The following is a 26680-nucleotide window of genomic DNA, read 5'->3' on the forward strand; positions in this document are numbered from 1 at the left end:
CTATACATAAACATGCGTCGAATTTTGTGGACAATTCAAAATTTAAATATATCTTACAGTAAACTATGTCTTCTATGACAAGTATGGCAAGAGGTATTACAGCGATGAGCTTTGTGCAATATTCAAAGGCACCACTAGAAAATATGAATTTGTAGTCTTATCAACAAAGGGTAGTACTAATTGCCGATGGTGGAATACTGATTGCGCACGATATTATAGATCCCGAAAAGATGCATCAAAAAGCTTTCAGCAAAAAGTGGGGATATGAAAGCACTGATTAGGTTTATCTGCTCTAAGAAGGCAGTTTCAGGGCCCATAAATATTGACTCAGTTGTCTATCACCAAATTTTTGTCAGAATCATTAGATAAAATTGTTAAAGGTTTAGAACAGCACTTCACAACTCAGCTGCAGGTAAACTTCGTGCGGATTCTTTCAGGGGATGATTTAGTAGAGTTCATGATTGTAGAACGGTGTTCGGTTGCTTCTTGGCACAGCTCCGGGTCCAGATTGCACATCAGGAATGGTGAAAATATTGTTTGATGTCGCCCCGCGAGACCTCTGCAATATAGTTATTTAATTTCTCATGAACGCATGAATACCTGTTGACAGGAAACGCGCAAAAATAATTCTCCTGTTTAAAGAGGAAGGAGTGGGAATGAATGCAGATAATTTAAAGCCAATTGCACTAAATTCGAGTGTTCTGAAATTATTAGACAGGCTATTGCACGTTCATGTCATGCAATCTTTAAATGATAACACATTATTAAGCCCATGTCAGATTGTATTTAGACCTGCATGCTCGATATGGAGCGCACATGTCGATTTAGACGGATGCATTTGCTTTGGTCGCCAAAGGCAGCAGTATGCTGCTTTAGTGACCCATGATTCAGCTAAATCATGTGACAGTGTAGAGCATGTCATGCTCCTTAACGTTTTAAATGGCGTGACTTTTCCTCAATTACAAGTAATTTCCCTATGCTGTCCTTGGTGAAGTGTTTGTTGGCTTCTTATGATATGACTAAGAAACATCAAGCCCCTCGGTTAACCCCCTTTCTTCTCGTTTATTTCATAACGTGGGTCTCGAATGCGGCAACATTGTTGCCTTCAGGTAACATGTGTGGGTTTATTCACCCAAAAAGATCACCCAAAAAGATCATGTTCTCGCGACGCCTGTGGCAGAACGGATGTTCTACATCCGCCGCCAAGGTCAGTGAGTGGTGGCGCTGGCTGAACACTCCCAGGGTTCAACTAGGAAACATAAATACCCAAGAAAGTCGCCGGGGAGACGGCGCCGTGGTAGCTCAATTGGTAGAGCATCGCACGCGAAATGCGAAGGTTGTGGGATCGTTCCCCAACTGCGGCAAGTTGTTTTTTCATCCACTTTCATTTTCATTAATTTGAAGTTTCTTTATTTTATTTATCAAGCACAAGTTTTTTCCCTTATGTTGTACTTGGTATTTATGGTATTTAAGAAGCCAACAAACACTGAAAGTGTTTGTTGGCTTCTTATGCTACAGGCCACTCTGCTTTATCGCTCATGACTAGGGATGACAATCACGAAATCTTACTCATTTCGCATTGGAATGGCCGACAACACTCTCTGCAATGCCAGTCTTTGCGAGGAGACGCTGAACACATTCTGCGCGACTGTCCTTAATATAATGCTCAGACACAGTGCCTGGCATCCGCTCTAGGGCACCTTGAAGTAGACCATTGTCAGTTGAAACAATTTTCACATGCCGCTGACCGAAAACATCACAGCTGAAGGCGACGAAGGGATTACTTCGGTTTTTGAAAGAGATGGGCGTGGACAAGCGGCTGTGACAGTGATGTCACATACCACGCAAGAGTGACGGACCGCAACTGACGATGTGTGTGCTGGGCTATGTGCTCTCTCTCTCTCCTCCCCATCTTTCATCCCCCCCATCCCGCCTCCATGTGTACGGTAGGAAACCGGTTTAGCTAAACTGGTTACCCTCCCTGCCTTTCCTTATCCAATTTTTCCATCCCCCTTCCTTCTTATGATATGACTAATAAAAATCGAGCCCCTCAGTTAAGCCCGTTTCTTCTCGTTTATTAGTTTTCCTTGGTATGTTATAAATTGGATGCATCAGTTTTTACAGGGTATGAAATTTTTTTCTTCCTAACGTGGCTTCTTGACGCAAATGTATAATCAATTAAGAGGCGTTCCCCAGGGATCTGTCCTTTCTCCTATTTTGTTTGACGTCTTATTAAGCTCAATTTTATTGATAGATTCCGCACAAGTATATGTTTATGCAGATGACAGCATTATTTGCGTATGCGAGGGATATTCGCTCATTACAAAGAGCACTGTAGTCATACTTAGGAACGGTTGAAGCTTTGTTTGCAGATATTCGTATGTCGCATAATGTCAACAAAATTTCCTTGATTGTGCTTTCATTGAATGTACCGGTTAATCCAGCTCTCAAATACCGACAGGAAATAACGTCGGAAGTTGACTTTATCAAATGTCTAGGTATAATATATGACGCAAAGCTGAGCGTGCGAAATCAACTTTATCATGTTAAATCTAGCGGAGCATGCGTTGTTTCACGATAATGAAAGTTGGCCGACATCACTCTGCACTACGCAGGGAAGCTCTAATAGTCATATATCGCATGTACGTTGAACCAATACTAAATGTGGGGTGCGCGCTATTCTCTGGTCAGCAAGCGAAATAACTCTAGTTCTTCTAGAGCCATAGGCTCTCCGGAATAGTCTCGGTTGGTGGCCGACATCACTCTACACTACGCAGGGAATCTCTAATAGTCATATATCGCATGTACGTTGAACCAATACTAAAAGTGGGGTGCGCGCTATTCTGTGGTCAGCAAGCGAAATAACTCTAGTTCTTCTAGAGCCATAGGCTCTCCGGAATAGTCTCGGTTAGTGAAAATTTGTAGCTAATAACGTTTTATATCAAGAAGCACGACTACCTACTCTTTCCTGCCGATACCGCATTTTAACAGCAAAGACGTGCCTAAATATTTATGAAACTTCTTTGAGGCTATCCCAATTTGGTGGGTACTTATTAGTGAAATGAGAGTATTTTTCAATAGGATTGGCCCCGTTTAGATAGACCTCAGGTTTTGTTCGTACAAGCTGAATTAGATCCACTAAACGTTAATGTAGCGAGGTCATTTGTCCAGACATGCCCTTACCTAATACAAGGATTGAATTTGATTATATATTTCCATCAGATGCCAAAGTCATGCCGACTACATATTTAAATGACATGCTACAAGTTCGTTTAACCCAATTGGGAATAGATCACGTGATTGAGACTGAAGCATCAGTGAATGAGCAAATCGACCTCTGGTTATTTTGTCCGAGCGACTATCCTGGTCCAATGCATTACGCCTCCCCGATTTTACGCCCATATTTCTGGCTGAAGTTTCAGCCGTTATATTAGCTGCTGCAAAACTTCCTTCAAACTATTGAACAACGGTAACAGTGACTGATTCACTGTCAGTATGCACATCACTCACTTCATCTTCAGAGACTACAGTAGCCAACACATTTACATTATTCCAACACAACTACATGAATCCCAGCAAACGTAAACCTGGTGCGGTTTCTTTGGGTTCCGGGCCATCGCGGTATAATCTTAAATGAAATGGCATACTTTCACAAAATGAAAAATACGCGCGACAATAAACGCGGTAAACACAGCACTAACAGAACATACACAATGGACACGTGATGAATAATTACATCAACGATGAAACGCGAATAAAAAAAAAAGAGTCCGGCGGTAAGTTTCGAGAGCAGGTACGAACACGAGGCTTGTATGTGGCATGCTCGCTGAGATGCTGATCTGCAGAGCGTCGCGCTGCTGGTACGTCGCTGCCGGAGACCTTGACAGACTTGCACCTCCTGTCGATCTACCGGCGAAGAGTTCGGCGTCGGGGTTTCAGCCTGCCGACCACATCTTCAGCTGTGTCTCGGTGCGCGACCGCGCTGCTGCGTCTTGCAAATCGCTCTGCTCGATCGCCGAGGTGCTCCAGCCCTCGTCATGCTCTGGCGACCCACGTGACCAACCGGTCCGGCGAGCTGAGGAACAATGGGGAGCTCTTATCCCGATCGCCGTCGGCGTTGCGGCTGCGGCGGCAGTGGCGGCCATATCGAGACGCGCGCGGGCACGCACTTTGTAACACCACCCCGACGACAAGAGTGTTATTCTAATAACATTCAAAAACCCGACATACAATCGCGCACGCGCACCTGAAGGAGGCTGCGCTCCCTACGCATTCGAAGGTCACGCGCACAATCACGTCCTCCTGTGGGTAACAGTTCGTGGAAGGTCTCGCACGAATCACTTGGCCGCGCACATCTCCGCCTCTGCCTCGCTCTCAGCCCGTCAGCGCACTCCACAACACAAGTGCAGAAAGAGAAATGAAAACTAGCGATAAAATAATGGTATGAGAAACCAGAGCTTTAAAATAGTTGCGATAAGGTATTGTCCCCTTGGGCCGTGTGACTGGCGCAAACCGCGGTACAGCCGCTACGCGCACTCGACACGAAACACGTATCACATCGAAAACAAAATACACAAAATACAGAGATATCGCTAAAGGGCGGAAAAATGAACCATTTAACAAAAGTAGTACAAGATAAAAAAAGCATGGCTGGGAAAACGAAGCTAACTTATCAATTAGGTGCCGGCAGCCCTTCTAAATTCCCGCTTCTATTTTACTCGTACTTGCTGGGGTTGCATTCCTGCCATCCCCCGAGCATTCCCGACGCAAAGGTGGCGAGACACAAAAAGCACGCCGCAGCGACATGCCATTTCGCGCCCCGACTGCCTGCTTTTTGGCTCGGTGATTGGGGTACACAGACCCGTGCCCCATCCGCACCCATGCGCAGCCCATGACCAACAGGGTGCTACGAAGGACGCGGCTCAAAGGCACCTGCCGCAGATGAGCCGAATGTCTCGATCGCGCTCTCCTCCGCAGCAAACAGCGATGCCTCGCGACTGCCAACCCCGGTCGACGCCTTCGACATTGCGACCTCTTTGTCGGTTAGATTGACGGCCCCTTCCTCACCCTCCACAATCTGTCAGCGGTCGGTACCCCGTACGCCCGCGGTGTGCGGTAACTCGCCATCCTCCGCCGCGCCGGACACTCACCGCCCCTCTATGCCTGCGATGGCACAATTTGCCTGCGCGGCGGCTGTCGTTTCTCGTGGCCAGCCTCTGACTATCAATACCCACCACACCGCCTGATTCTCGAAGCACCGGCTTCTCGTTCACTTCGAAGGCTCCGGCACCCAAGGGCTGAGGTATGAGGGAGAATTCCAGCTGGTCACAAACCTGAGCAAGGCTCACTGCGGAGGGATAAGGTTTCTCAGCGGCGGCGGTCGAGCCCGGCAGGCCCTCTGAGTTGCGAATGCTCTCGACATGGTCCACCTTCGCGCGCAACTGCGCAATCTGCGTGCAATCTGCGCAATGCACGCAATCTGCGCAATGCGTGCCCAATCGCCCTCGTCGGCCTCGCGTAGTCGCAACTCTCACGTTTTCCTGCGCTCGCGGCGATCAGTCTTTTCCTTGGAGCGTAGCTCGCGCAAAAACTCCCGGAGAGCTGGGCCTTCAAGGCCCAACTGCCTCCCGACGGCCACGATGCGCTCAAATTCATCGAGCAGTCCACCGCCCATATCTCGGCTTTCTCTCGCGCTCGGTGGTACGCATCTGCCCCGCCCACTATGCCTCGTGGTCACGGAAGATCGCGGTCAGCAAGTCCTGTCGCGGACGCCAGTTGTCAAAGATTGGTGGTAATGTATTCGCACTCTCCGAACCGCAGGGAATGGGCCGACAACAAACCCACCCTTCGTGCACTTACGCATGGTTCGACTGCTGACCGGCAATAAGGTCCAGGCCTGATCGACCGTGGACCAGAGGCGTGAGACGAGAGGCGACGTTAAAACACCCTCAATTTAATGAAATGAAATCATGCCCGAGACATGGTAAAAAACACACAAACTACAAGCAGGTGGTGCCAAGCTTTTCGGAAGGCGTGCGGGTCACACAGAACACACTTTGACGCGACCCGCGACACAAAGTCCAACACATAGAAACTTCTAACACTCGCGAAATAAACAAAAGAATACGCGACGCAAATGAAAAATACGCGCGACAACAAACGCGGTAAACGCTAAACTAACAGAACATACACAAATGAACACGCGATTAATAATTAAATAATGATGAAACGCGATTAAAAAAAAGTCCGGCGGAATGTTCCGAGAGCAGGTTGGAACACGAGCATTATCTGGGGCATGCTGGCCGAGATCCCGATCTGAAGAGCGTCGGGCTGCCGGTACCTCGCCGCCGGAGGTCTTGACGGATTTGCACCGCCTGTCGATATACCGGCGAAGAGTTTCGCCTCGGGGTTTCAGCCTGCCTACCGCAACTTCATCTCGGTGCAGGACCACGCAGCTCCGTCTTGCAAACCACTCTGCTCGGTCTCCGAGGTGCCCCGTCCCTCGTCACCCTCTGGCGACCCACGTGACCAACCGGTCCGGCGAGCTGAGGAATAATGGGGAGCCCTTTTCCCGATCGCCGTGCAAGAGGCATTAGACAGTTTTAGCAGAACGTTTTTGACGGTCCGCTCCGCTCAGCGGGCTAGCGGAAGCGCAAGTGCGCATGCGCGACGCGTTCAGCCGTGAGCGGGCGAGCGGACGGGAGCCCCCTCTCCGCTAGAAAGCTTTCTCAGCGGAGCGCGGCGAGCGCGTCTAGCGAAGCAAAATGGCTGCCCCCAGTGCTGCTGGTCCGTCAACGAGCTCGTTGGAATCGCGAGGTGCACAACGCAAACCTAGAGTACACTTTAGGAGACACGAGGATCTTCTGCTACTTCGGGAGGTTGTGGCGATAAATCCATTCCAGAACCCTGCCATGTGGGAAACACTTCTCACGAACGTGATGGCAGCCCTGCGCAGGGACGTCTCGCTTCGTGCGATCAAAGATCGCGTGGAGCTGCTGGTCGGCTACTTCAGACAGGACGACCGAGAGAACCTGCGGAAGTAAGTGACTTTTATTATTTGTGCGTAGATTGCTGTTGATTCTGCTGTTGATTCTAGCAGAAAAAAACCGTCCACGCTTGGCCTACTATTTGTTTTTAGGTCCGGCACCGAGGAACAGTACGATGAGCTGCAGCGGCTGCTGCAAGAAGTGTCTGACTTAGCGCGGGAATTCAGTTATGTAATGAAAATAAAACCGAGGAAACGGAAAGGGGCCGCGGAGGTGCGACGGCAGCAGGGACCGTCAGCTGCTGCCAAGGCAACCACCAGTGCGCAGCGTATGAGAGACGCCGCTGCCGAGACCCTCGCATCGCAGTCCAGCCATGTCGTGGACAGAGAGTTGAACGGTAATAGTCGCGCGTAAACAGGTTCATTTGCCGATTAGTACATACATGGTCTTCGAACGTAAAGTATTCGCGAAGGTAGGACAACGTAGCTTGCATTGCTTATATGAATCGTGAGGCATTTGTTAAAAAGAGTGCAGTACGAGAGGCCATTGCTTCGTGTCGCATTTGCTTGACGCATGCGGAAAGCCGCAATTTTGACACGTTCATGAATGCATATGTAGTGGGTAGCATATTGCAGTACATAATAAAGCAGGCACAATCTTGGACGTTATGTATGACATAAAGACATGTTACAGGCTCGTAAGTGTAATCGCCAAGCAGGTTTTATGATACATTAATTTCACTGAGTATCTTGGCAACCACACAGTACAGCACATTGAAAGAACGGAAAGCCTGGATAAAATATTTCTCATGTGCCATCTGCTTCTGGAACTTCTGTATAGAAGCAGCTCACGTTGAACAGTCAATACAACTTTTTTTGAGATGCTGCCGTTTTGTGTGCATGATGGTGTTCGTGTGAAAGAACAGGTCATCGCTCTAGTCTCAAGCATATTGCATCAACTGCTTCCATAACATCAAAAGGAGGACAAAGTACACAGTACCGCAAGATAGTAATAATATGTTCTACACCACATTTTACTACTGCGAAAAAAGTGTGCTATTGCACAGATTTTTCTTTTTTTTGAGCAGATCAGAATGCATTATCTGCCATTACATTGCCAGTGATTTTTTTTACTCTTTTGCTTCTGTAGAAATCGAGTCGCCAGCTGCAGAGCTGCTCTGCGGCATCTATACTGTCGAGTCACACTCCCCAGTATACGAATGCCCTATGCCGAATTCCCCTGCACCTCCGGACGCCAGGCCAGTGGAGGATGCCTCGGATGACGGCAATATCGGAACACCTGACCAGCAACCTCGACGCAAGCGACAGTGCGTTCCAGGAACTGCACGAGGTGAGGACAATCATTTACCCTGTTATTACTCATCAGAGTATATCAATAGTGCTACATGCATTTTGTTTCCCACATATGACATGGTTTCTTATGCATCATTCTTTTTAAGGTATCTTCAGTCAGAGAATGGTCATACTGTATTTTTTTACTGTTAATGTAGTGCATCGCCTCTTCATATGGAACATGGGGAGTTTCACCACAGAAAGGGCCAGCTATCCCAGAATTGTAGCTAAGGAAAGAAAAAAGGTAATCAAATAGCAAAACACTGCCAAAGTCTACAAGGTTATAAAAGTACGAGAACACAGACATAAACAGGCCATGGGATCATAGGAGTATACAAGGTTATAAAAGTATGAGAACATAGTCATAAACAGGCCATGGGATCATAGGAGAATTTATAATGTAAAGTACTGTTTAAGAGAAGCTTGTCAAGCCACTGCCTACGAAAAAATCCTATAGAGCCTTGAGAGATGTTCCGGTACCTGTGAAAGACTTCCGACTACTGCGCTGCATTGTCAGTTTTCTCACATCTTTGAAGAAACTTGTTTCTCATTGGATGATTGTTCTGCCCACAGTGGAAGAATATGAGAGGTACATGAACAGACCTCCACACGAGATAGAAGACTGGCCAACATGAACTGCTTTCTGCGACATATGGCACAGGAGAGCAATAGCCATCAGTGAGGTTCCCGTTGGCTTGCCGTTTTAAAAGAGCTACCACGAGCGAACTTGAAAAACCTGTTCCAAAGCTTATTTTTGCATATACATTGTTTTGTTGGTGTTCACATGACAGAATGTTGTTGTCTGGGCAAGTCAGCGGCGCTTAATGAAGTTGCCAGTCGCTGCATAGGTAAATGCGTCGCTAAAGAAATGAAAAGGTTGTTAAATATGCTCACTCTGAAAATGTGGTGCTTGATTTATTTGTTATAATTAACAAAAAAAAAAGAAACTGCTCTTAAGGGCAGCTTTCCTTCAATGCCGATTGTAACTCATCTTTGGCAGTGGGAGCAGCACAACATCGAGCTGAACGAGTTTGACTTGTCATTAGCGATATTGATACAACCTCCCATGACGAGTCAGCCTGGGATTAGGGTTTAAAGAGTTAATATGAGGCATCCGTATAGTTCTGCCCATCTTCATACTGCTTAGAACCTCAGCAACAGTTTTCAGTTTTCTTTTGCCGCCTCCACAGGAATCCGAGCATTACAAGAGCTGGGATTGGAGCTCCTGGCCAGACGGGAGGAGCACGAGTTTTCTGTCCGCAAAGAAGAACTGGCCCTGGCACAGCGTAGGCTAGAGTATGACGAAAGAAAGCTCGCTTTCGAAGAAGAAAAGCACAGGTACATGTGGTATATATTGCACAGGTATCTTCATCTGGAGTAGTGATGAATAACCTAGGTTGTCCATCTCCTCCCTCTCTGCATTCCTTTTGGTGCCCATTACGCTATGACTAGAGATGAGGTCACAAGACCCTTGCGAGACGAAACGGGGAAAAGCGGCAGGAGAAGATGAAATAACAGTCTACTTAATCAAAGACGGAGGAGACATAATGCTTGAAAAACTGGCGGCTCTCTATATGAAATGTTTATCTACTGCAAGTGTCCCAGAAAACTGGAATAATGCAAACATTATATTAATCCACAAAAAGGGAAAGGTTAAAGATCTGAAAATTTATAGGCCCATTAGCTTACTCCCAGTATTATATAAAATGTTTACCAAAATAATCTCCAACAGAATAAGGGCAACACTGGACTTTAGTCAACCAAGGGAACAGGCGGGCTTAAGGAAGGGATTCTCTACAATGGATAACATCCATGTCATTAATCATGTTATTGAGAAATCTGCAGTGTGCAATAAGCCCCTCTATATGGCTTTCATAGATTACAAAAAAGCATTTGATTCAGTAGAAATACCAGTAGTCATAGAGGCATTGCATAATCATGGAGTACAGACGGCTTACATAAATACCATGCAAAATATCTACAGAGAGTCCACAGCCACCTTAATTCGACACAAGAAAAATAAGAAGATGCCAATAAAAACACTGTGGTGTAAAGGTTATGAACAGGCATAAGTGCCCCAGAGAGACTGGCCAACGTTTCGATAAGTGGACCTATCTTCTTCAAAGGTGGCCTCGTCATCCTCGGCGTGTTAGTTTTGAAGGGTTAGTAGAGTGACGTCACGTGCGGTTGTTGTAGGTGGTAGCTGGCTGGCTGGTGCCACAAAAACATGCAGCCAACGACACCCTGAATCTCCCTAACCTCTTGCTTCCCCAACGCCCTCCCATGCCTTTCTTGCTCCATTTCCCTCTTGGTGACGGTTTTTTTTTCTTTTTTTTTCTCCCCGCCTTCCGACTCTCTCACTCTAGTCCGCTCGTCTTAGAAACCACGTTTACAGATGTCAAGTGACAACGCTCATTCGATTTGAAGTCTCCCTTTACAACCAGCCACCACCGACAACAACCACTTGTGATGTCACTCTACTAACAGTTTAAAACTAACACGCCGAGGATGACGAGGCCGCCTTTGATGGAGATGGGTCCACCTATCGAAACGTTAGCCAGCCTTTCTGAGGCACTTATCCCTGTTCATAACCTTTATACCACACTGTGCTATTCCATCAGTCAGTCCCGTTGATTATAAAGAAGAGAGTCAGACAAGGAGACACAATATCTCCAAGGCTATTCACTGCGTGCTTGGAAGAAGTATTCAAGCTATTAAACTGGGAAGGCTTAGGAGTAAGGATCGACGGCAAATATCTCTGCAACCTTCGGTTTGTCGAAGGCATTGTTCTATCCAGCAACAATGCAGACGAGTTACAACAAATTATTGGGGGCCTTAACAGAGAGAGTGTAAGAATGGAGCCGAAGATTAATAAGCAGAAGACAAAGATAATGATGAGTAACCGGGCAAGGGAGCAAGAGTTCAGGATTGCCAGTCAGCCTCTAGAGTCCGTGAAGGCATACATTTACCTAGGTCAACTAATCACAGGGAACCCTGACCATGAGAAATAAGTTCGCAGAACAAAAATGGGCTGGATCATGTAGGGTAGACATCATGAGCTCCTGACTGAAAGCTTACCGTTATCATTGAAAAGAAAGGTATGCAATCAGTGAATTTTACCGGTGCTGACATATGGGGCAGAGACTTGGGGACTGACAAAGTAACTTGAGAACAAGTTAAGGACTGCGCAGAGAGCGATGGAACGAAGAATGCTAAGCATAACTTTAACCGACAGAAAGAGCGGTTTGGATCAGAGAGCAAATGGGTGTAGACGATATTCCATTTGACATTAAGAGAAAAAAAAATGGCGCTTGGCAGGTCATGTAATGCGAAGATTAGATAACTGTTGGGCCATTAGGGTGACAGAATGGGTACCAAGAGAAGGGAAGCGCATTGGAAGCGGCAGTAAACTAGATGGTGCGACAAAATTAGGAGCTTTGCGGGTGCTATTTGGAATCTGTTGGCGCAAGACAGAGGTAATTGGAGATCGCAGGGAGAAGTCTTTGTCCTGCAGTGGGCATGAAATAGGCTGATGATGATGATGACACCATGACTTCTGTCTTCATTCATTGTATGTTTCTATGTACAGATGTGGCCAAAAAAATGTCTATCCCTTTGGATACCCATATTCTTCTCATTGTGTACGGTATGTACAACTGCAGTACCTTATTTCCCTAAGCATGGGAAAGCAACCTTTCGGTGGTGGTGCACTGTCATGTTCTAGAGTGGGCATACTCTTGCACAAGCCCATTTTGCATATCCCGACACACAGGAATGTATATATTAGGATAGGTGGAATATGACAGCAGGGAGCATGTTTGCCAGACAACCTAATTCTAAGATGTGTAGCAATATGCGCACACAATCTAGAGCATTGAAACTCGGCCATGAAGACCAGGCCACACATGTACACAGTGCAGGACAGCTTGTGCACGTTGAAGCGTTGATCTCTTCCACTCAAATATTGGCACAAGGGCTGCCTCGCGTCGCTGCGCAGCTACGGTGTGGAGCAGTCAATTCTCAGTGAAGCTGATTTATGTGGAGCAAGAAACTGATTTTTGTGTGCTCATTAACAACTTGAATACTAAAAATTATGTTTACAGATATTCAAGCATTTCGAAGCACTGTCAGTAGGTCCGTTTGATTCGCCTGCACCACCTGAACTAGTTACGAGGTGCTGCATCCTAACATTCACTTGAGCTGTACAGCAATGTTGCAGGATTGGTTCAACATTTTCCTGCACCCTCTAATGTTGATGCCAACTTGGTGAAGGTGTGCAAGTGGGTCACAGTAGTGCAGGACAGAGGTGCAAGTACTGTTAGAGCCCTGCTTACATGCGTCTGATGCAACTATGCGAATGTGGTGTGTATTTACCCTGAAAAGCCGATCATAACAGCAGACCGTCAAACTTATGCACTCTGCACATTAGTTAGCCAAAACATAAGGCCTGCAACAAGTCTTTGCTGTCCGAGTGTTGTGTTGTTCGTAAACTGCCGTGAACTGGTTCGGAATGGTGCAGGCGAATCGAATGGACCTAATAGCTCAATTAGCAACACTGTCTGGCAAGGCATCTATGTGTGAGCGCCATCAGCCTGTTTGAAAAATGCAACCTATTCATCCTTCAAAAATTCACACCTTTACAGGTATGAAGTGCAGCGGCAAGCTGAAGAAAGAGAGCAGCTTTTGAAACGACTGGAAAACCTCGAGAGACTTGTCGATAAAGAAAATCGCCCGAGCCTGTGATAAAAGTTTGTTTAGCTTTGAGCACAATAAATTGTTTTACAATATAAAGTACACAGAGTCCATGTGCTGTGACCTTTGGGTCATATAATTCACTTTTATTTTTGCGTCCTTGTGAACAAAGTGTGGCGACTTCTATACAGCAACCCGGTACACATTCATTGTCATACAGTGCACTACTCAAACTGTAATGTTTCTTAAAAAGCCCTTAGACCACTCTTAACATTTCAAGTGCGCATTGTACACAGGATACTGTGCCAAAAATTTTTTATGAACACAGCGGCAATACACTTTGCTGTTGTTGATACACTGTTGAACAACAAATTTTTGAGGTAACATGGGTTTAGGGGTTCCTTAAGGCATGACGCCAAGTTTGATACTGGATTTCTTGCAAAAGTATCACTTTTTATTATTTGCTTAGACGTGTTTGCTCTAGTGACACTCAGTCACTTCAACAATGGCAGTACAGGCACACTAGATATGATGTGTAAGCAGCGAACACTGCGCCTTCACTACAAGACCCTGTTTTTCTAAGAAATCGAGGTGCCTGGAAGACATTGAGGAGACAGTCCCACAAGCGGCGGGCTGCATGCCTGCAGCCTCGCCGCCACCCCTGGTTCGACCCCCCTTCACTGACTGCAGGCATCTCCCTCCGCCTCGAGTCCCGCGTTTTACGACCCTGGCGGTGTACAGTAGCCTGTGTCGGAGAGAGTAAAGTTGCATTTCAAAGAGGAAGGTTGTGTGTCTGCTTGCTCCCCCAAGTTCGCGAGGCGCCCTTGTTGCGTGGGAGCCGCTTGGGGAGAGTCTACGCGTGAGCCTTACCTTGCGTCGCGTTTTCTGGCCCACAGTGGCATATTCGCGGGCCACTGTCGGCCTGAGCTAGTGTTTTAGCCAAGTGCACGGTTAGCTAGCTGAGTCCACGTTAGAGAACTCCTTTTTGTTTACAGATGACACAAGTTGGATTGGAATGTGGCCTCCGCACAATTAAAAAATTATCTCGCAAAGCATTTGCCAAAGTCCTTCTCTGACTGCACTAGTGCTGCACAAGGTAGAAAAAGAAAAGGTGCACACAAGAAGACAAGAACAAAAGTTTGGAGGGGACAAACTAAAAATCCGTGGAAAACGAACCCTTGAAACACTTTCGTGCATAAAGCTGATGTTTAAAATCCCTTTTTTGTTCCTTTAACCATTTTTTTTTTGCAATTCTATCGTACACCAACAAGTACAAATTTTTCGAGGAAACACATTCTAGTGACATACATTCATTTTTTACATGGTTGAGCAATGAACAACAAAAGTAGTAAGCTTTTCTATAGCAAAGCATAGTCTTATATTGGGGTTTCAGTTCTGAAACCGAAGCCCCGATAAAACACCATCTCCCTCTTTTTTGAAAGTAAGTGAGGGGAAGGAACATCATTATACATTCGTTAATGGTGTACATTATACAATGCCAAAGTAACTCCCAACTCTCCCCTTGCAGAACAAAAAGAAAAGGAGAAATGTGACAAAATAGAGCACTCATTTTTTTTCAATGCAAATACAAACATGCAAAACGGGAAAATTATGTTGCAACTTGACACAGAGACAAGCAGAACACAGGACGAGCGCTCAGCGCTCGTCCTGTGTTCTGCTTGTCTCTGTGTCATATTTTGTTGCGCTATGTATCCCAGTCTGAATATAACTGGTGCCTGAATATAATCCTCAGATCCTCGGCAGTCGACGCTGCTAGCAGAGCATTTTGACTGGGCACGTCAGTCAGAATTTGAGCACGTACCCCATCATCTCACCTTTCGGCTAGGTGATTTCACCGCAAATTCAGGTACATTTCCAAGGCTGGTGGCTCAAGACCAAAGTAAGCGGACACCTGTGAGCCATAGAGGCAGGTGTGACAGTTGGCCAGAAGAGCACTTACTTTGTACATTTGCGGCAAATTCTGGCGGTACAGTTTTTGATTTTTGCGAAAGTCAACAAATGCAAATAAGCCTGCAATCTTGCCAAAACCCCATTCAACAGCTTGGCGCACTTTGCTCATTTCCTTGTTGAACAGCAACTGGTGCCCACTAGAAGATGTTCCGCTGTAGGGCTTCAGCAACAGTGGCCTCAGAGGATATGCAGGATCACCATAGATGCAATAGCTGTGGCCCTGGACAAGCTTTTCTAGTTTTTCATAGGTCTTGCTTATTCGGAGTATACCTGCAAGATCACAAAGTTGTTTTTGCGCTCAGAATATGATGCAATCTCCCAAAACCTCTGCAACCAAGACAAAATAGGCAATAGTAGACTGTTTTATCAGTTGCATCACCTACCTTTATATGTTGCATGTTATTATCTGTGCCGTCTCAAAGTACACAAGGTAAACCAACCTACAGGTCTATCCCTATTCAGCCAAGTTTCTCTGCACATAGGTCCCTATACTCTGCAGTACAGCTGTGCCGCCTGCAATTGGGTCCTCGATTGCATGGGGTGCAAGGCAAGGTGCTGACATGGTGCAGTGCACCCTTGAACCTTGCAGCGTGTGCAACGCGGCAGCCAACCTGCACTGCTTGCACCTTTTCAGAATTTTGTTTAACAAAACTAATTACTCCTTACTAATGTGACAGTCGAACACCCTGTAAAATGCATTTGCTTTGAATTTACAATTACTGATAACCAAGATTGAAATAAAGAAGTTAACCATAGAATGTTCTCAGGAGTCGTCGCAGGTCTTAATAAAAATGTTTATTTTCATATTGCTTCAGTCGTTAGGGAATAAACTGGTTTTCTCATGAGAGCCCTAATTAAATTTCGTTCAGTATTCAGCATTGCTACAATTTTCTCATTTTATCACGCATTCATTCATGCACACTCATTGTATAGCTACATTTGCTTTATCAAATAACATTGCCCTGCCACAAGTTGCTACAAATTATGAAAAATTATTTGTTTCAGTGCCCTTTCCTTCTAAACAGTTTAGAGTTATATTTTAAAATGTTTCCGTACAGTAGTTTGATATTTCTTGAAAACATACTTGTTTTTGTCTGCCTACTTAGCATAATTATTACCTTCTCGAAATACATGTGTTACAAACATATGAGCCTTGAAAGCTGTTGAATTTTAGCTCAAGGTAATCCAGGGCATTCCCATTCCTGGCACGAGAAAAATATTTTACAGAAACTCTTTCAGAAAGAGCAATACAAGGTTTTTCAAGGCTGCACGACAAGTTGATGTTCTTGCTTATGTACTTCACCACATGTATTATTTTGCTAACCTTCGTTAATTGCTGCTTACTGAAAACGTACCGTCCGTGATCTACATATTGTGAATGCATTTATGCCAATGAGCATGTAACTGAACATGACGGCTGCGTCGATCACGTCTAGTAACAACTTGCGAATAGGAACTCTCGTCTCTGTTGGATCAACTCACCTGCATCATGTCGGCTGCCGAAGTACGGTCCATTTAATTGGCAGATTATGCCGTTTGGACACATGATCGACTGGTATTTTACAGCATGGGTGCGCTTGTGCCCGGAAAAAAACATCTTCTGATTTGTCGACGGGCGGCAGATAGCCCTCGCGGTGCCGTCGATGAAGCCCCAACAGTTATCCAGGGGTGCACCTTTGGAATGCACGGCCTGCAAAGTTTAGGTGTGAAAAAAATATAAATAAATAATGACGGGCACGAACCAAAATGTCTGATACCAACCTGTGAAAATTCCTCCAAGGTAGGGATGTCAAGCCAGGAGTGACTGTTCACGTCCTTCAAAAGGTGTTTGAAGTTACTTTCGATGTGCGAAAGAACGATATTTGTCACTGATGATATAACTGAATAATGTCTCCCAAAAAGGTGCTCTAGATCGCACAGCCTGTTGGGGTACGAGAGCCGACGTAGCGTAATACACAAACTCTCCTCTCCTGGCACAGTCACTCGTTGAGCTGTTCTGATGACAGCTGGCATCCTTAAGGCATTATGAAGCCTTGATATATCATTTTTTTCAAACCGGAAATACGACCTGAAAACACCAGCGTCCATGGTATCCATGTTCAGAAGTCCGTTGGCTGAAAGCGGGTCTCTTCGTGTGCTACCAAAAACTTCACACAGCAAAATGTCTTCTAGTTCCTTCCATTTCAATTGATTGAGTAGCACTGGGTATTGCAAGATGCTCTGCCGTGTTGTCATGTCTTGCAGTGCTCCAGCAGTGCGATACACCGAAACTCTGGGAGAACAGCGGACGTGTCAGAGGTGAACAGAGATGAACACGTTTGTCACTTGTGTGCACGTTTGTTTATGCGGGCCATGTGACCACGTTTTAGGTGTACTGAAAGAGCAAAAGACCTTGCCTTGGCTACAACACAGCGTAACGGCTTTGTTAATGTAAGGATTATATATATATATAAGAAATGAAAATGCAATGTATTGCGTGAAATGCCTTCAGACATTTGGGTAATTCCAAATATATTATTTTATTGCGGCAATTCTTACAACTTGAGTATTATGTTTATAGCGGTTTTACCTTCTCCGGCAAGGTGGCGCGTCAGGCGAGCACATGCCCATACATGCTTTTCAGACGCAGCCGGGCGCTCCGCTAAAAGTGATTCTTCGCCCGCCGCTCCGCTAACTGTGAGCGGGAACGGGAGAGCGGAGCGGACCGTCAAAAACGTTCTGCTAAAACTGCCTATTAGAGTGTTTTAGTTGAGCGTGTTTACGCTCCGCTAAGCAGATAAGCGGAGCGGAAGCGCGAATGCGCATGCGCCGTCCACTTAGCCGTAAGCGGGATAGCGGAGCGAGGAACACGGTCCGCTCAGAAGCTGCCTGAGCGGAGCGTGCTGCGCAGCGCTTTGGCTAGCGTTGGCGTCAGAAAGGATTGGATTGGCTGCAGAGAGCAAGCGCGCTGGCTATCACGTGGTGTTCCCCAAGACGGCGCATTATTTTCGATTGGATAAAATGGACCGGTAACGCATTACAAGCGCACGTCTAGATAGTTCATGGAGAAATAAGTTATGTATATACATACATACGTTTTACTGTATAAGAGTGATCAATAGGTACTTTTATTTTCTTTCATTGCCCTGAATTTGACCAGGGGGCGCTGCAACTACGAAAGGTCCGCTCCACTACGCTAAACGCATAACTAAAACGTGAAAATCGCCCGCCGCTCCGGTGTGGCTCAGCGGGGCAGCTTGGAGCGGAGCGTACCGTAAAGACGCTCAACTAAAACACTCTATTGCGGCGACGGCGGCAGTGGCGGCCATCTCGAGAGTGGCGCTTGCACGCACTTTGTTACCAAGACACACTTGCGCGGATGTGTCTTGATGGACCAGCTATGTCCGTTATGCCTCATTGGCCTTATGTCAGTGCTCCTAGGTTTAGGAAATATTCTCTTCCAAGATTCTAGAAAACTGAAAATACAAACGTCGGAATTTATTCATTTGTCCTTTTCATGGAACGACAAGCTGTGTCCCACACGTAAATTAGGAATCTCCAAAACTAGGTTACAATGCCGCATCCCACCATTAAATTTTTACCTATACATGTCTGGTCTGCCGCCTGTGTCCTCACTGCAGGAACTGCAAAACATTGTTCACCTTCTGCTGGAATGCCGTCAAATCAGAAATCAGAGGAAGAAAGTGTACTTTTTATTTGGAACATTTGGCATTTCTTTAATTACTTCAAATATCTTATACTTCGGGGCTTCTTCATTGGGCTTTAGCCACAGGAACATGTGCGTGGCAATTTGCAACTATATCTGTGACACAAGTCTACCATGACAATTTTGGAAATCAATGCTTAGATAGATCATTGAATCGATGATTGTAAGTTCGAAATTATTCTAAAACCACCGAGAAAACAGGAAACTTGCTGTTCGTACATAAATAAAAATATTCTTTTCATTTCTCTATCTCCCTAGTGAATATTTTTCTGAATTAACATGAACGTTACACTTCACGCTGATTTACTTTTTCGTTCAGGATTTCTCTCTCCCCTTGCCTTCAACCTTAACCGCCGGTTTCTCGACCAAACCCTCGTAGTGGGTAAGCAACACAAGTGAGGAGCAAGCAATGCGTCATACCCTCGTAAGGAAGGAAGGAAGGAAAAAGTAGAGAAGGAAAGGCAGGGAGGTTAACCAGTTTAGCGTAACCGGCTTGCTACCCTACACATGGGAGAGGGATGGGTGCGATGAAAGATGGGGAAGGGGGAGAGAAAGAGAGAGAGAGCACATAGCACAGCACACAAACATCGTCCGGCAGAGTCTATCAATCCGGCATTGTACGTGATAACACTGTCAGAGCCGCTTGTCCAATCCCGTCTCTTTCAAAAACTGAAGTAGTCCCTTTGTCGCCTTCACCTGCGATGTCTTCTGTCGGCGGCATGTGAAAATCGTGTCGAGGGACAATGGTCTAGTGTCAAGGTGCGCTAGAACGGATGCCAGGGACTGTCGCTGAACATTATATTCAGGACAGTCGCACAGAATGTGTTGCAGCGTCTCCTCGCAAAGACAGGCATTGCAGAGAGCGTTGTCCGCCATTCCAATGCGGAATGAGTAAGATTTCGTGAAAGCCACCCCTAACCATAAGCGATAAAGCAGAGTCGCCTCGCTTCGGCGGAGTCCAGTTGGCATATAGAGATGCATCAAAGAGGGCAGGTGGTATTGACGGTTGCTCTGGTTGGTCTGGCTGTTTGGTGTGCACCATGAAGAGAGCGTCATCTCCTGTGCAAGCACTCGAAGTCTGCTAGCTGCGTCGGATCGTGAAAGCGGTATGACCTCTTCTTGTGCGTCTTCAAGAGCTGCCCGAGCTGCATTATCGGCGTCTTCGTTTCCAGTGACGCCGCAGTGACTTGGCAGCCACTGAAACGTCACGTGGTGTCCTTTCTCCTGTGATGTATGGAGTAGGCATCTAATATCGAATACGAGCTGTTCGAATGGCCCGCGACGCAGAGCTGATAGTACAGATTGTAGGGCTGCCTTTGAGTCGCTGAAGATGGACCATTGTCGAGGTGGCTCCCGACTGACGAAACGGAGTGCAGCACGAAGAGCAGCTAGTTCAGCAGATGTCGATGTTGTCGGGTGGTCAGTCCTGAAGCTGATGGTAATAGCTTTTGCTGGGACAACCACAGCACCGGACGAACACTGGATGTTTGTGGAACCATCAGTATAAATGTGTTCACTGTCCGCGTACCTCTCGTGCAGAAGAAGCAGAGACAGTTGTTTGAGGACAGGCGACGACAGTTCAGACTTTTTTCCGATTCCTGGTACACTGAGATGTACTGTGGGGCTGATAAGACACCAAGGGGGTATCGATGGTTTAGATGCAGCGGTGAAGCCCGAGGGAAGTTTGTCGTTGTACTTGTTGATAGTTTTAGAGAATGATGATTGGTGCCTGTCTGAAGGTAGTGCTGCAAGGTGGTGATAGGGGGCACGTGCAAAATGTCTGATGTGCGTTCTCAGGGCTTCCACCGTAATGTGAGTTCGCATTGGATGGTCCCGAGCAATCGCAAGAGTCGCCTCTGTTGACGTACATCTGGGCAAACCAAGGCAGACTCTGAGTGCTTGAGCTTGTACTGCCTGCAGAACACGAATATTTGTCTTGCAGGTGTTGTTCAGTACAGGTAGACTGTATCTTAAAAAACCGAGAAAGAGAGCTCTGTAGAGTTTAAGCATTGCGTCTACTGACATCCCCCACGTCTTCCCTGTCAAGTATTTGAACAACTGGGAAGTAGCTGTCAGGCGCCGTTTCATGTAGGCCACGTGTGGGCTCCAACAGAGGTCTCGGTCAATAATGACGCCAAGGAATCTGTGGTTTCGGACATAAGAAATGGGTCATACCCTCGTAAGTAAGCAAAAACGCAATGGCTCATATTCCCGTAAGGTTCACGGCTGCAAAATGTATGTATGGCTACAAACTCGCAAGAAGACAATGCCAGCTACTGTGGTCATGGATATCTATGCCGTACAAATGAAAGACAGAATTGTGATATTCAATGTGCATCTATCTCCTGGCACGCCCAAGTGTGATATTGAGATGTTCATGACAACGCACTTTTCATGGGTTATCCATGATGACGCTACGCCTGTGATCATCGTTGGAAACTTCAAAGTGGGTAATTCCAAACCAAACAAGAAATGGTACACTCTGCCTGTGCTATAAAAGTTTGGCTTGAAGTGCCACGCCAATCCAAGTCACTCAACTACTCAGCCGGGGTCGTGCGTACATTTAACTTTGACCAAGGTTCTGCATAAGGCAGTAACCGAACCAGTCAGTATATATCAAAGTAATCGCAAAGCTACCATCACTGCCTTGACCAAATAAGCAAACTAAATACATTTACCCTTGTCTAACCCTGTGTAATCTGCTACAGCTTCACTGGTGTCATTCGACCTTCCATAGCCACTCCACCGTCGCAGAGTGGAATGGCTCCTCAATTTTCGCCACCCCTGCAGTAGCTTTTTAGCAGCACGGTATGACATACGGTATATTATGGTTAAACAAATGGGTGTAGTCCTTGGTCGGGACGAATCTGCATAAGCAGTATGTAGAACTTCTCGTCCATAATTAACAGTTTGCCCCTGCTTATGGGAAGCACAGACAACAAAACCCCCTATCTTCTCCCCGATCGTTTTCTGGCTTCTCGGTACACTCGAACAGAACATTTTGACTTCCCATATCTTACGCCCGCGATAAAGGGAACTGCACTGAACACAATACTCCACGCACCCACTTATTCTTCTCCTCCATTAGGGGTAAAGGAGATCGACTACCATAAGGGTTTTCAAAGAAAGTAGTTTGCTCGCTTTTTTCGAGCTCCTGCTTGGCCACAGTGGTTGGCGTGAGGCTCCGGCCTCGATACAGGTTTATCGATTTATAGATCGATTATTTTTGAGAAACTTTGATTCGGTAAGTGCACTTATGTAATTTACAAACACGCTGTTTGAAATAAGCGAAGACAGATGCTTTAGTATAAGGTTATGTGTGTACTCCTCAATTCATCTGCGCAAGGTACTTTCTTCGCCAACATGGCCTCACTGTGCAAATTTGGCAATTTTAAAAGGCTTGGTCTGAGAGATTTGCTTGAAAAATCTTTTAGAAGGTTTGGTCCGGAGTACTCGGGCATTAGCGCAGGAACTTCAGCCAGATCACGAAGCATCACGACGTGCTATGCGTGTGCTCGCGCGCAAATTATCTGTTGTGTGTACGTCAATTCGAGTGTTGTTCGGTGCTGTAGGAATTTCAGGAGGGTTCAACTTCCTCAAGAACCTTCTGCCAATTTTTCGCCTGTTAGCAGTAATGTTCAGGCTTATTTCACTCATAATTTACTAACTCTGCACTCGCACTGCCACGTAACTAAAATGTCTAGCAACAAAAGTGAAACGTGTAGCCTGAAATTGACATAAGGGGGTCGCGTCAATGAAGGCTTAGGACACATGGCAGTGGTCAATTGCTTTCAACTGCAGAAAGACAAAAGTAACAAGAAACTGCGACAGCAGGTGCAATGGCAGTGACCACAGTGGCAGATATCCAGCGCCTGGCAGAGGCAAGGATGGAGGAAGGCGCGAGGACCTACATCGCCATCGGAGCAGGCGTTGGACAGACCCTCGGGGAGAACATCGAAGCCTTCAAGAGGTAGGGGATTGTCGCCTTCTTACGTACACAGGTGTACAGAGGCTTCCTTGTACCCATCCATGAGGGAGGGAGAGAAAATATATCTCTACCGAATCGTACGCGGTCGAGATAGTATCAGCTCGCTCCAGTTTTCGTAGGAGCAATCGGGGTATGCGGCGAATGCGTGCCGTGAGGGAGGAGAAAATCTCCAGAATGGAATGACGCAGTTTGTTTCTCTGTAAGTATGATCATTTTCATTTGGAATAAGGCGCATGCTCTTCCACAATCCTCCAAGGCTCCTGAAAGGTTATTCATTACGCGGTCGTGCAGTATACAGGGCGATAATTCTAAAGCTTTGTGGAATTCTTAAACATTGTCTTTCGCAGATAGCAAAAATTTTATACTTGACCTTGGTTATCCAACGAGGCTGACATTACTAGCACGGGAAACCAAAACACATATTAAACTAAATATTATTAAACTCTCTAATTAATGTCTTTAATAATTTATTTACGGCAAATATTGCAATTTACCAATTATAGCTTCTGAGATTGCAAGACGTATCCATTTGAAATAAATCACGAGGGATGACACCAGATTTCCAAAGTGTGGGATCAATTACGTGGGGGTTCCAGTTACTTTTGTGCTTCAATGCATAAAAGAGCGTTTCCTTAAAAAAATGTTAGTGGAACGACCGTACAGTTTTACGGCCAGTTTTATAGTGCATGTCTGGAAATCATTTTTAACCTGAAAATTGATTCGAAAGAGAATACCCTTCCAAGCTCACCGGCTATAATTCGTGAATTGCAATACGTGCCATCGCATTTTTAATGCAGAAGGTAATTTGTCAATGCTTGTTGATTAGTTGAATATCTTTTTCGGTTTCCCGTGCAGCTAATGTCCGCCTCTCCGTATAACGCAACTCAAGGACTAGATTTACATTAGCTGCTGTGCGAAATTTCAAAAAAATTCATAAAACCTAAATAAGATCACCATATTTATGTACGCGTGGAAGCGTTGCAAAGCTAGGAAATAACGACGCCTGCACAATAATTGTTGTGGTAATATATAAATATATAGGTCGATTTTCTAGATGCACCAAATTATAGAAAATTGCTTGTAATGGATAGCACAATTCTAACCCTTCATCTAAATTACTCAGAGAAGCAACTATTACTTCAATGAGAAATCAAAATGTTTAATTGAATGAGAAACAAAATTACAGTAGTTAAGATTTTCATTAATCGCTTTATGGCAGATATGTGAAGCTAAGAATAGCTATGAGCTGGTGAGTGTGCAAGGCATGCCTACTTAGAAGGAATTCTGAGTATGGCACTTGTTCCGGGAAACTCTCCGTCAAGCTTGCAATAAAAATTCACTGTTCTTCCACTTACTTTTTTTGAGGAAACACTGGTTTACGTATTGAAGCACAAAAATAACTGGAAGGCCCAACACATTTCGTCAAATAATGCGGAAATAAATATCTGGAAACTGCCTTAGCGTTGAGAATCCGTTAAAAGTAGATATGCCTTGCCTCGTTTCTAGCTACAATTCATTTATTGAAATATGTTCTGTAGAGCAATTATTTAATAAGCTAATTAGCACAATTAGGGTATTTATTCCGTCCTACATATCGACTGCCCGTGGAAATACTGGCCGCCGTATCTAATAATTTAGGCCAAAAGTTAGACTTATGGAGTCTGCAGCAGGCAATTTTTAAAAATTGGTGCGGCTGGAGAAAACACTCTTTATTGTGGTATACGTACGTGCAATGCTGATGGTATACATAGAAATTATGGTACGCATATAGAAGTTGGAAGAGAACATGAAGCAAAGAAATGAAAGAAGATGAGTGTTTTCTTAAGCCTGCTGTGTGCCTCTGTGTCCCGACAGTTCAAACAGGGGGGACAAAGTAAATAAGGCAACAGGGTTTGGCACGCAATCACCCTTAGCACTATTGCGGGGTATATTGAGCCCTTTACGTCCCTTCCGCGCCTAGATCCAAAGCGATGAAGACTATCTCATTGGCCACATGCAAACTGAGCTGTCGTGCCAAGCATGATTTCTTGTGACCTGCCTGTCGCGAAGCTGCATGACTCGACTGACACGCCAGGAGAAACGAGGCGGGAGAGTGAAGCGATGATTTCGCGGAGGTCGGCTGTATTCTAGAAATGCAGACCATTTGTAACTCCAATCTGTTTTAAACTCATCTTTGCGTTAACTACTATGACCCGCCGTGGTTGCTCAGGGGCTGCTGATCACGAGGTCCCGGGATCAAATCCCTGCCGCGGCGGCCGCTTTTCGATGGGGCGAAATGTTAAAACACCCGTGCACTTAGATTTAGGTGCACGTTTAAGAACTCCAGGTGGTCGAAATTTCCGGAGCTCTCCACGACAGCGTGCCTCCTAATCAGAAAGTGGTTTTGGCACGCTAAACCCCCTAATTTATTTGAATAACTACTAAGGTTGTAAATATAGTATTTGCAAGAAAAATCTGGCAGAATTATTCTACGATTATCATCGAAGCTACCCGCCGTGGTAGTTTAGTAGTTAATGCGTTGCCTCTTAATCAAGAGGCGGTGGCATCAAATCCTGGACGCTGCAACTGCATTTCAATATGAGCGAAATGCAAAACACTCGTGTGCCTTGCATTGGGTGAAAGGCAAAGGTACCGAGATGGTCAAAATTTATCCGGAGTCCTCCACTAAGGTGTGCCTCATAATAAGAACCTGGTTTTGTCAATGTAATGAGGGAGTGGAAAGCGTTTGCTGAATACTGTTGATAAATGCACTGACAAAATCCTGCGGAAAAATGTATGCTTTAAGTACCCTCGAGTGGCAGACAAAGATGTTGGACGGTGGGGGCACCAGCTTTCACACGAGGGAGAAAGAACACCTTCCAATCAGAGGGCAGCGCAAAACCAGCAGGATGAGGAACCAGGAGAGAGAAAAAGCATAGAGGGGAATGCGGGGAAAAATGTCGCTCGGATGGGGCCCGAAGATCACTGTTTTCGAGTTTGGTATCGTTGGGGTCCAGACCCGAACCCGGGAGCTTCGATAGAACTAGGACGACCCCGGCTGTTCTGGTTCCACCTGCTGCTGCTGGTGCTGATCCTGATCCTGGTACTGATCCTGAGCTGCTGTGTGGAGAGCGGAGGTCGCTTGGAGGCGTCCAGAGGCCTGAGGCGATGGTGGTGAGGCGCCCGGGTAGAACCTCGAACCAAGGAACCGGTACGGGCGCCGTCCAGACGTAGCGGTCGGATTTGGATGACCTTGGACAACGACAACCTTAGCCTGGGACTTGGGCCTTGGACTCGAATGTCCGTGGCTGGCTCTATTGTGCATGTGTGTCCCTCGTTTGCCACTGCCCGCCCATCCACTACCACTGTCAATGCAAAGGCAATTGCTGTCAACGCATGGCCACCCGAGTAAATAGGACTTCGGATGCCCGAGTATTTTCTGGTTGGGACCGTGAATGATTTGAAGTCATTGCACGGACCAACGCAGTCAACTGTGCTTTTGGTTTTTTTTACTTCTTGTGCGCTCCTTCTTGTTCTAATTTTTTTTGCCGTCATGAATTCAAGGTTTGGTTTTAGAAAAAAATATCTTCTTCTTTTCTGCGCTGAGGCTCTGCCTCAGTTGAATAACTGGTACTCGAACAACCAGTCAAAACCAAATTGGCGTCCGCGCCAGGACACGACAAAGCCATTTGTTCCAGTTTGAATGACCGTATAAACCTCGAGGTAAGTTTGTCGGAGCTTACGGCGTTGGGCGAGCCTATGAGTCTGCAGGGCGCTTAACTGAGGAAATGGGTAGATGAGAAAGCTTACAAGGTGCAGGAGGGGGCTGCGAAAGCGTGCGAGGAATTTGTCGCGGAGTGAAAGGCAACCACGCAACGTTTGCCGCTTGAAGAGTGGGCACTGGAGCTACGCCATAGGTTGACCGAGGCGGGATCTTGCACAGAATAGGCGACACCAGGCCGTGAATCGGAAAGAAATCGTCCATCATATGTGAATTCTCAAAAAT

General features: G+C 46.0%; 3 protein-coding genes across 4 annotated transcripts in view; 2 read left to right on the top strand and 1 right to left on the bottom strand.

Annotated features, from left to right (window-relative positions):
* LOC142592714 (uncharacterized) overlaps nt 1–26680 on the top strand; it is a 94038-nt gene that overhangs the window by 10759 nt on the left and 56599 nt on the right. For both annotated transcript variants that reach the window (XM_075704311.1, XM_075704312.1), the window contains exon 2: nt 22509–22677. In XM_075704311.1, the coding sequence (XP_075560426.1) occupies nt 22547–22677 (131 nt within the window). In that variant the 5' untranslated portion in view covers nt 22509–22546. The remainder of the gene's footprint in view (nt 1–22508; nt 22678–26680) is intronic.
* LOC142558360 (uncharacterized) lies at nt 6618–13081 on the top strand. The gene is made up of 6 exons (XM_075670504.1): nt 6618–7039; nt 7139–7383; nt 8136–8336; nt 9529–9676; nt 11928–11984; nt 12982–13081. Exons 1-6 carry the CDS (start codon nt 6765–6767, stop codon nt 13079–13081), a joined length of 1026 nt encoding a protein of 341 aa, XP_075526619.1. The 5' UTR covers nt 6618–6764.
* LOC142558013 (uncharacterized) lies at nt 14739–17618 on the bottom strand. The gene is made up of 3 exons (XM_075670180.1): nt 16763–17618; nt 16484–16691; nt 14739–15271 (listed from the first exon to the last, which is right to left on the bottom strand). The coding sequence occupies exons 1-3, from the start codon at nt 17234–17236 to the stop codon at nt 14883–14885; spliced, it is 1071 nt and encodes a 356-aa protein (XP_075526295.1). The 5' UTR covers nt 17237–17618; the 3' UTR covers nt 14739–14882.

Source organism: Dermacentor variabilis, chromosome 9 (genome assembly GCF_050947875.1).
Source record: "Dermacentor variabilis isolate Ectoservices chromosome 9, ASM5094787v1, whole genome shotgun sequence".
Classification (NCBI taxonomy): domain Eukaryota; kingdom Metazoa; phylum Arthropoda; class Arachnida; order Ixodida; family Ixodidae; genus Dermacentor; species Dermacentor variabilis.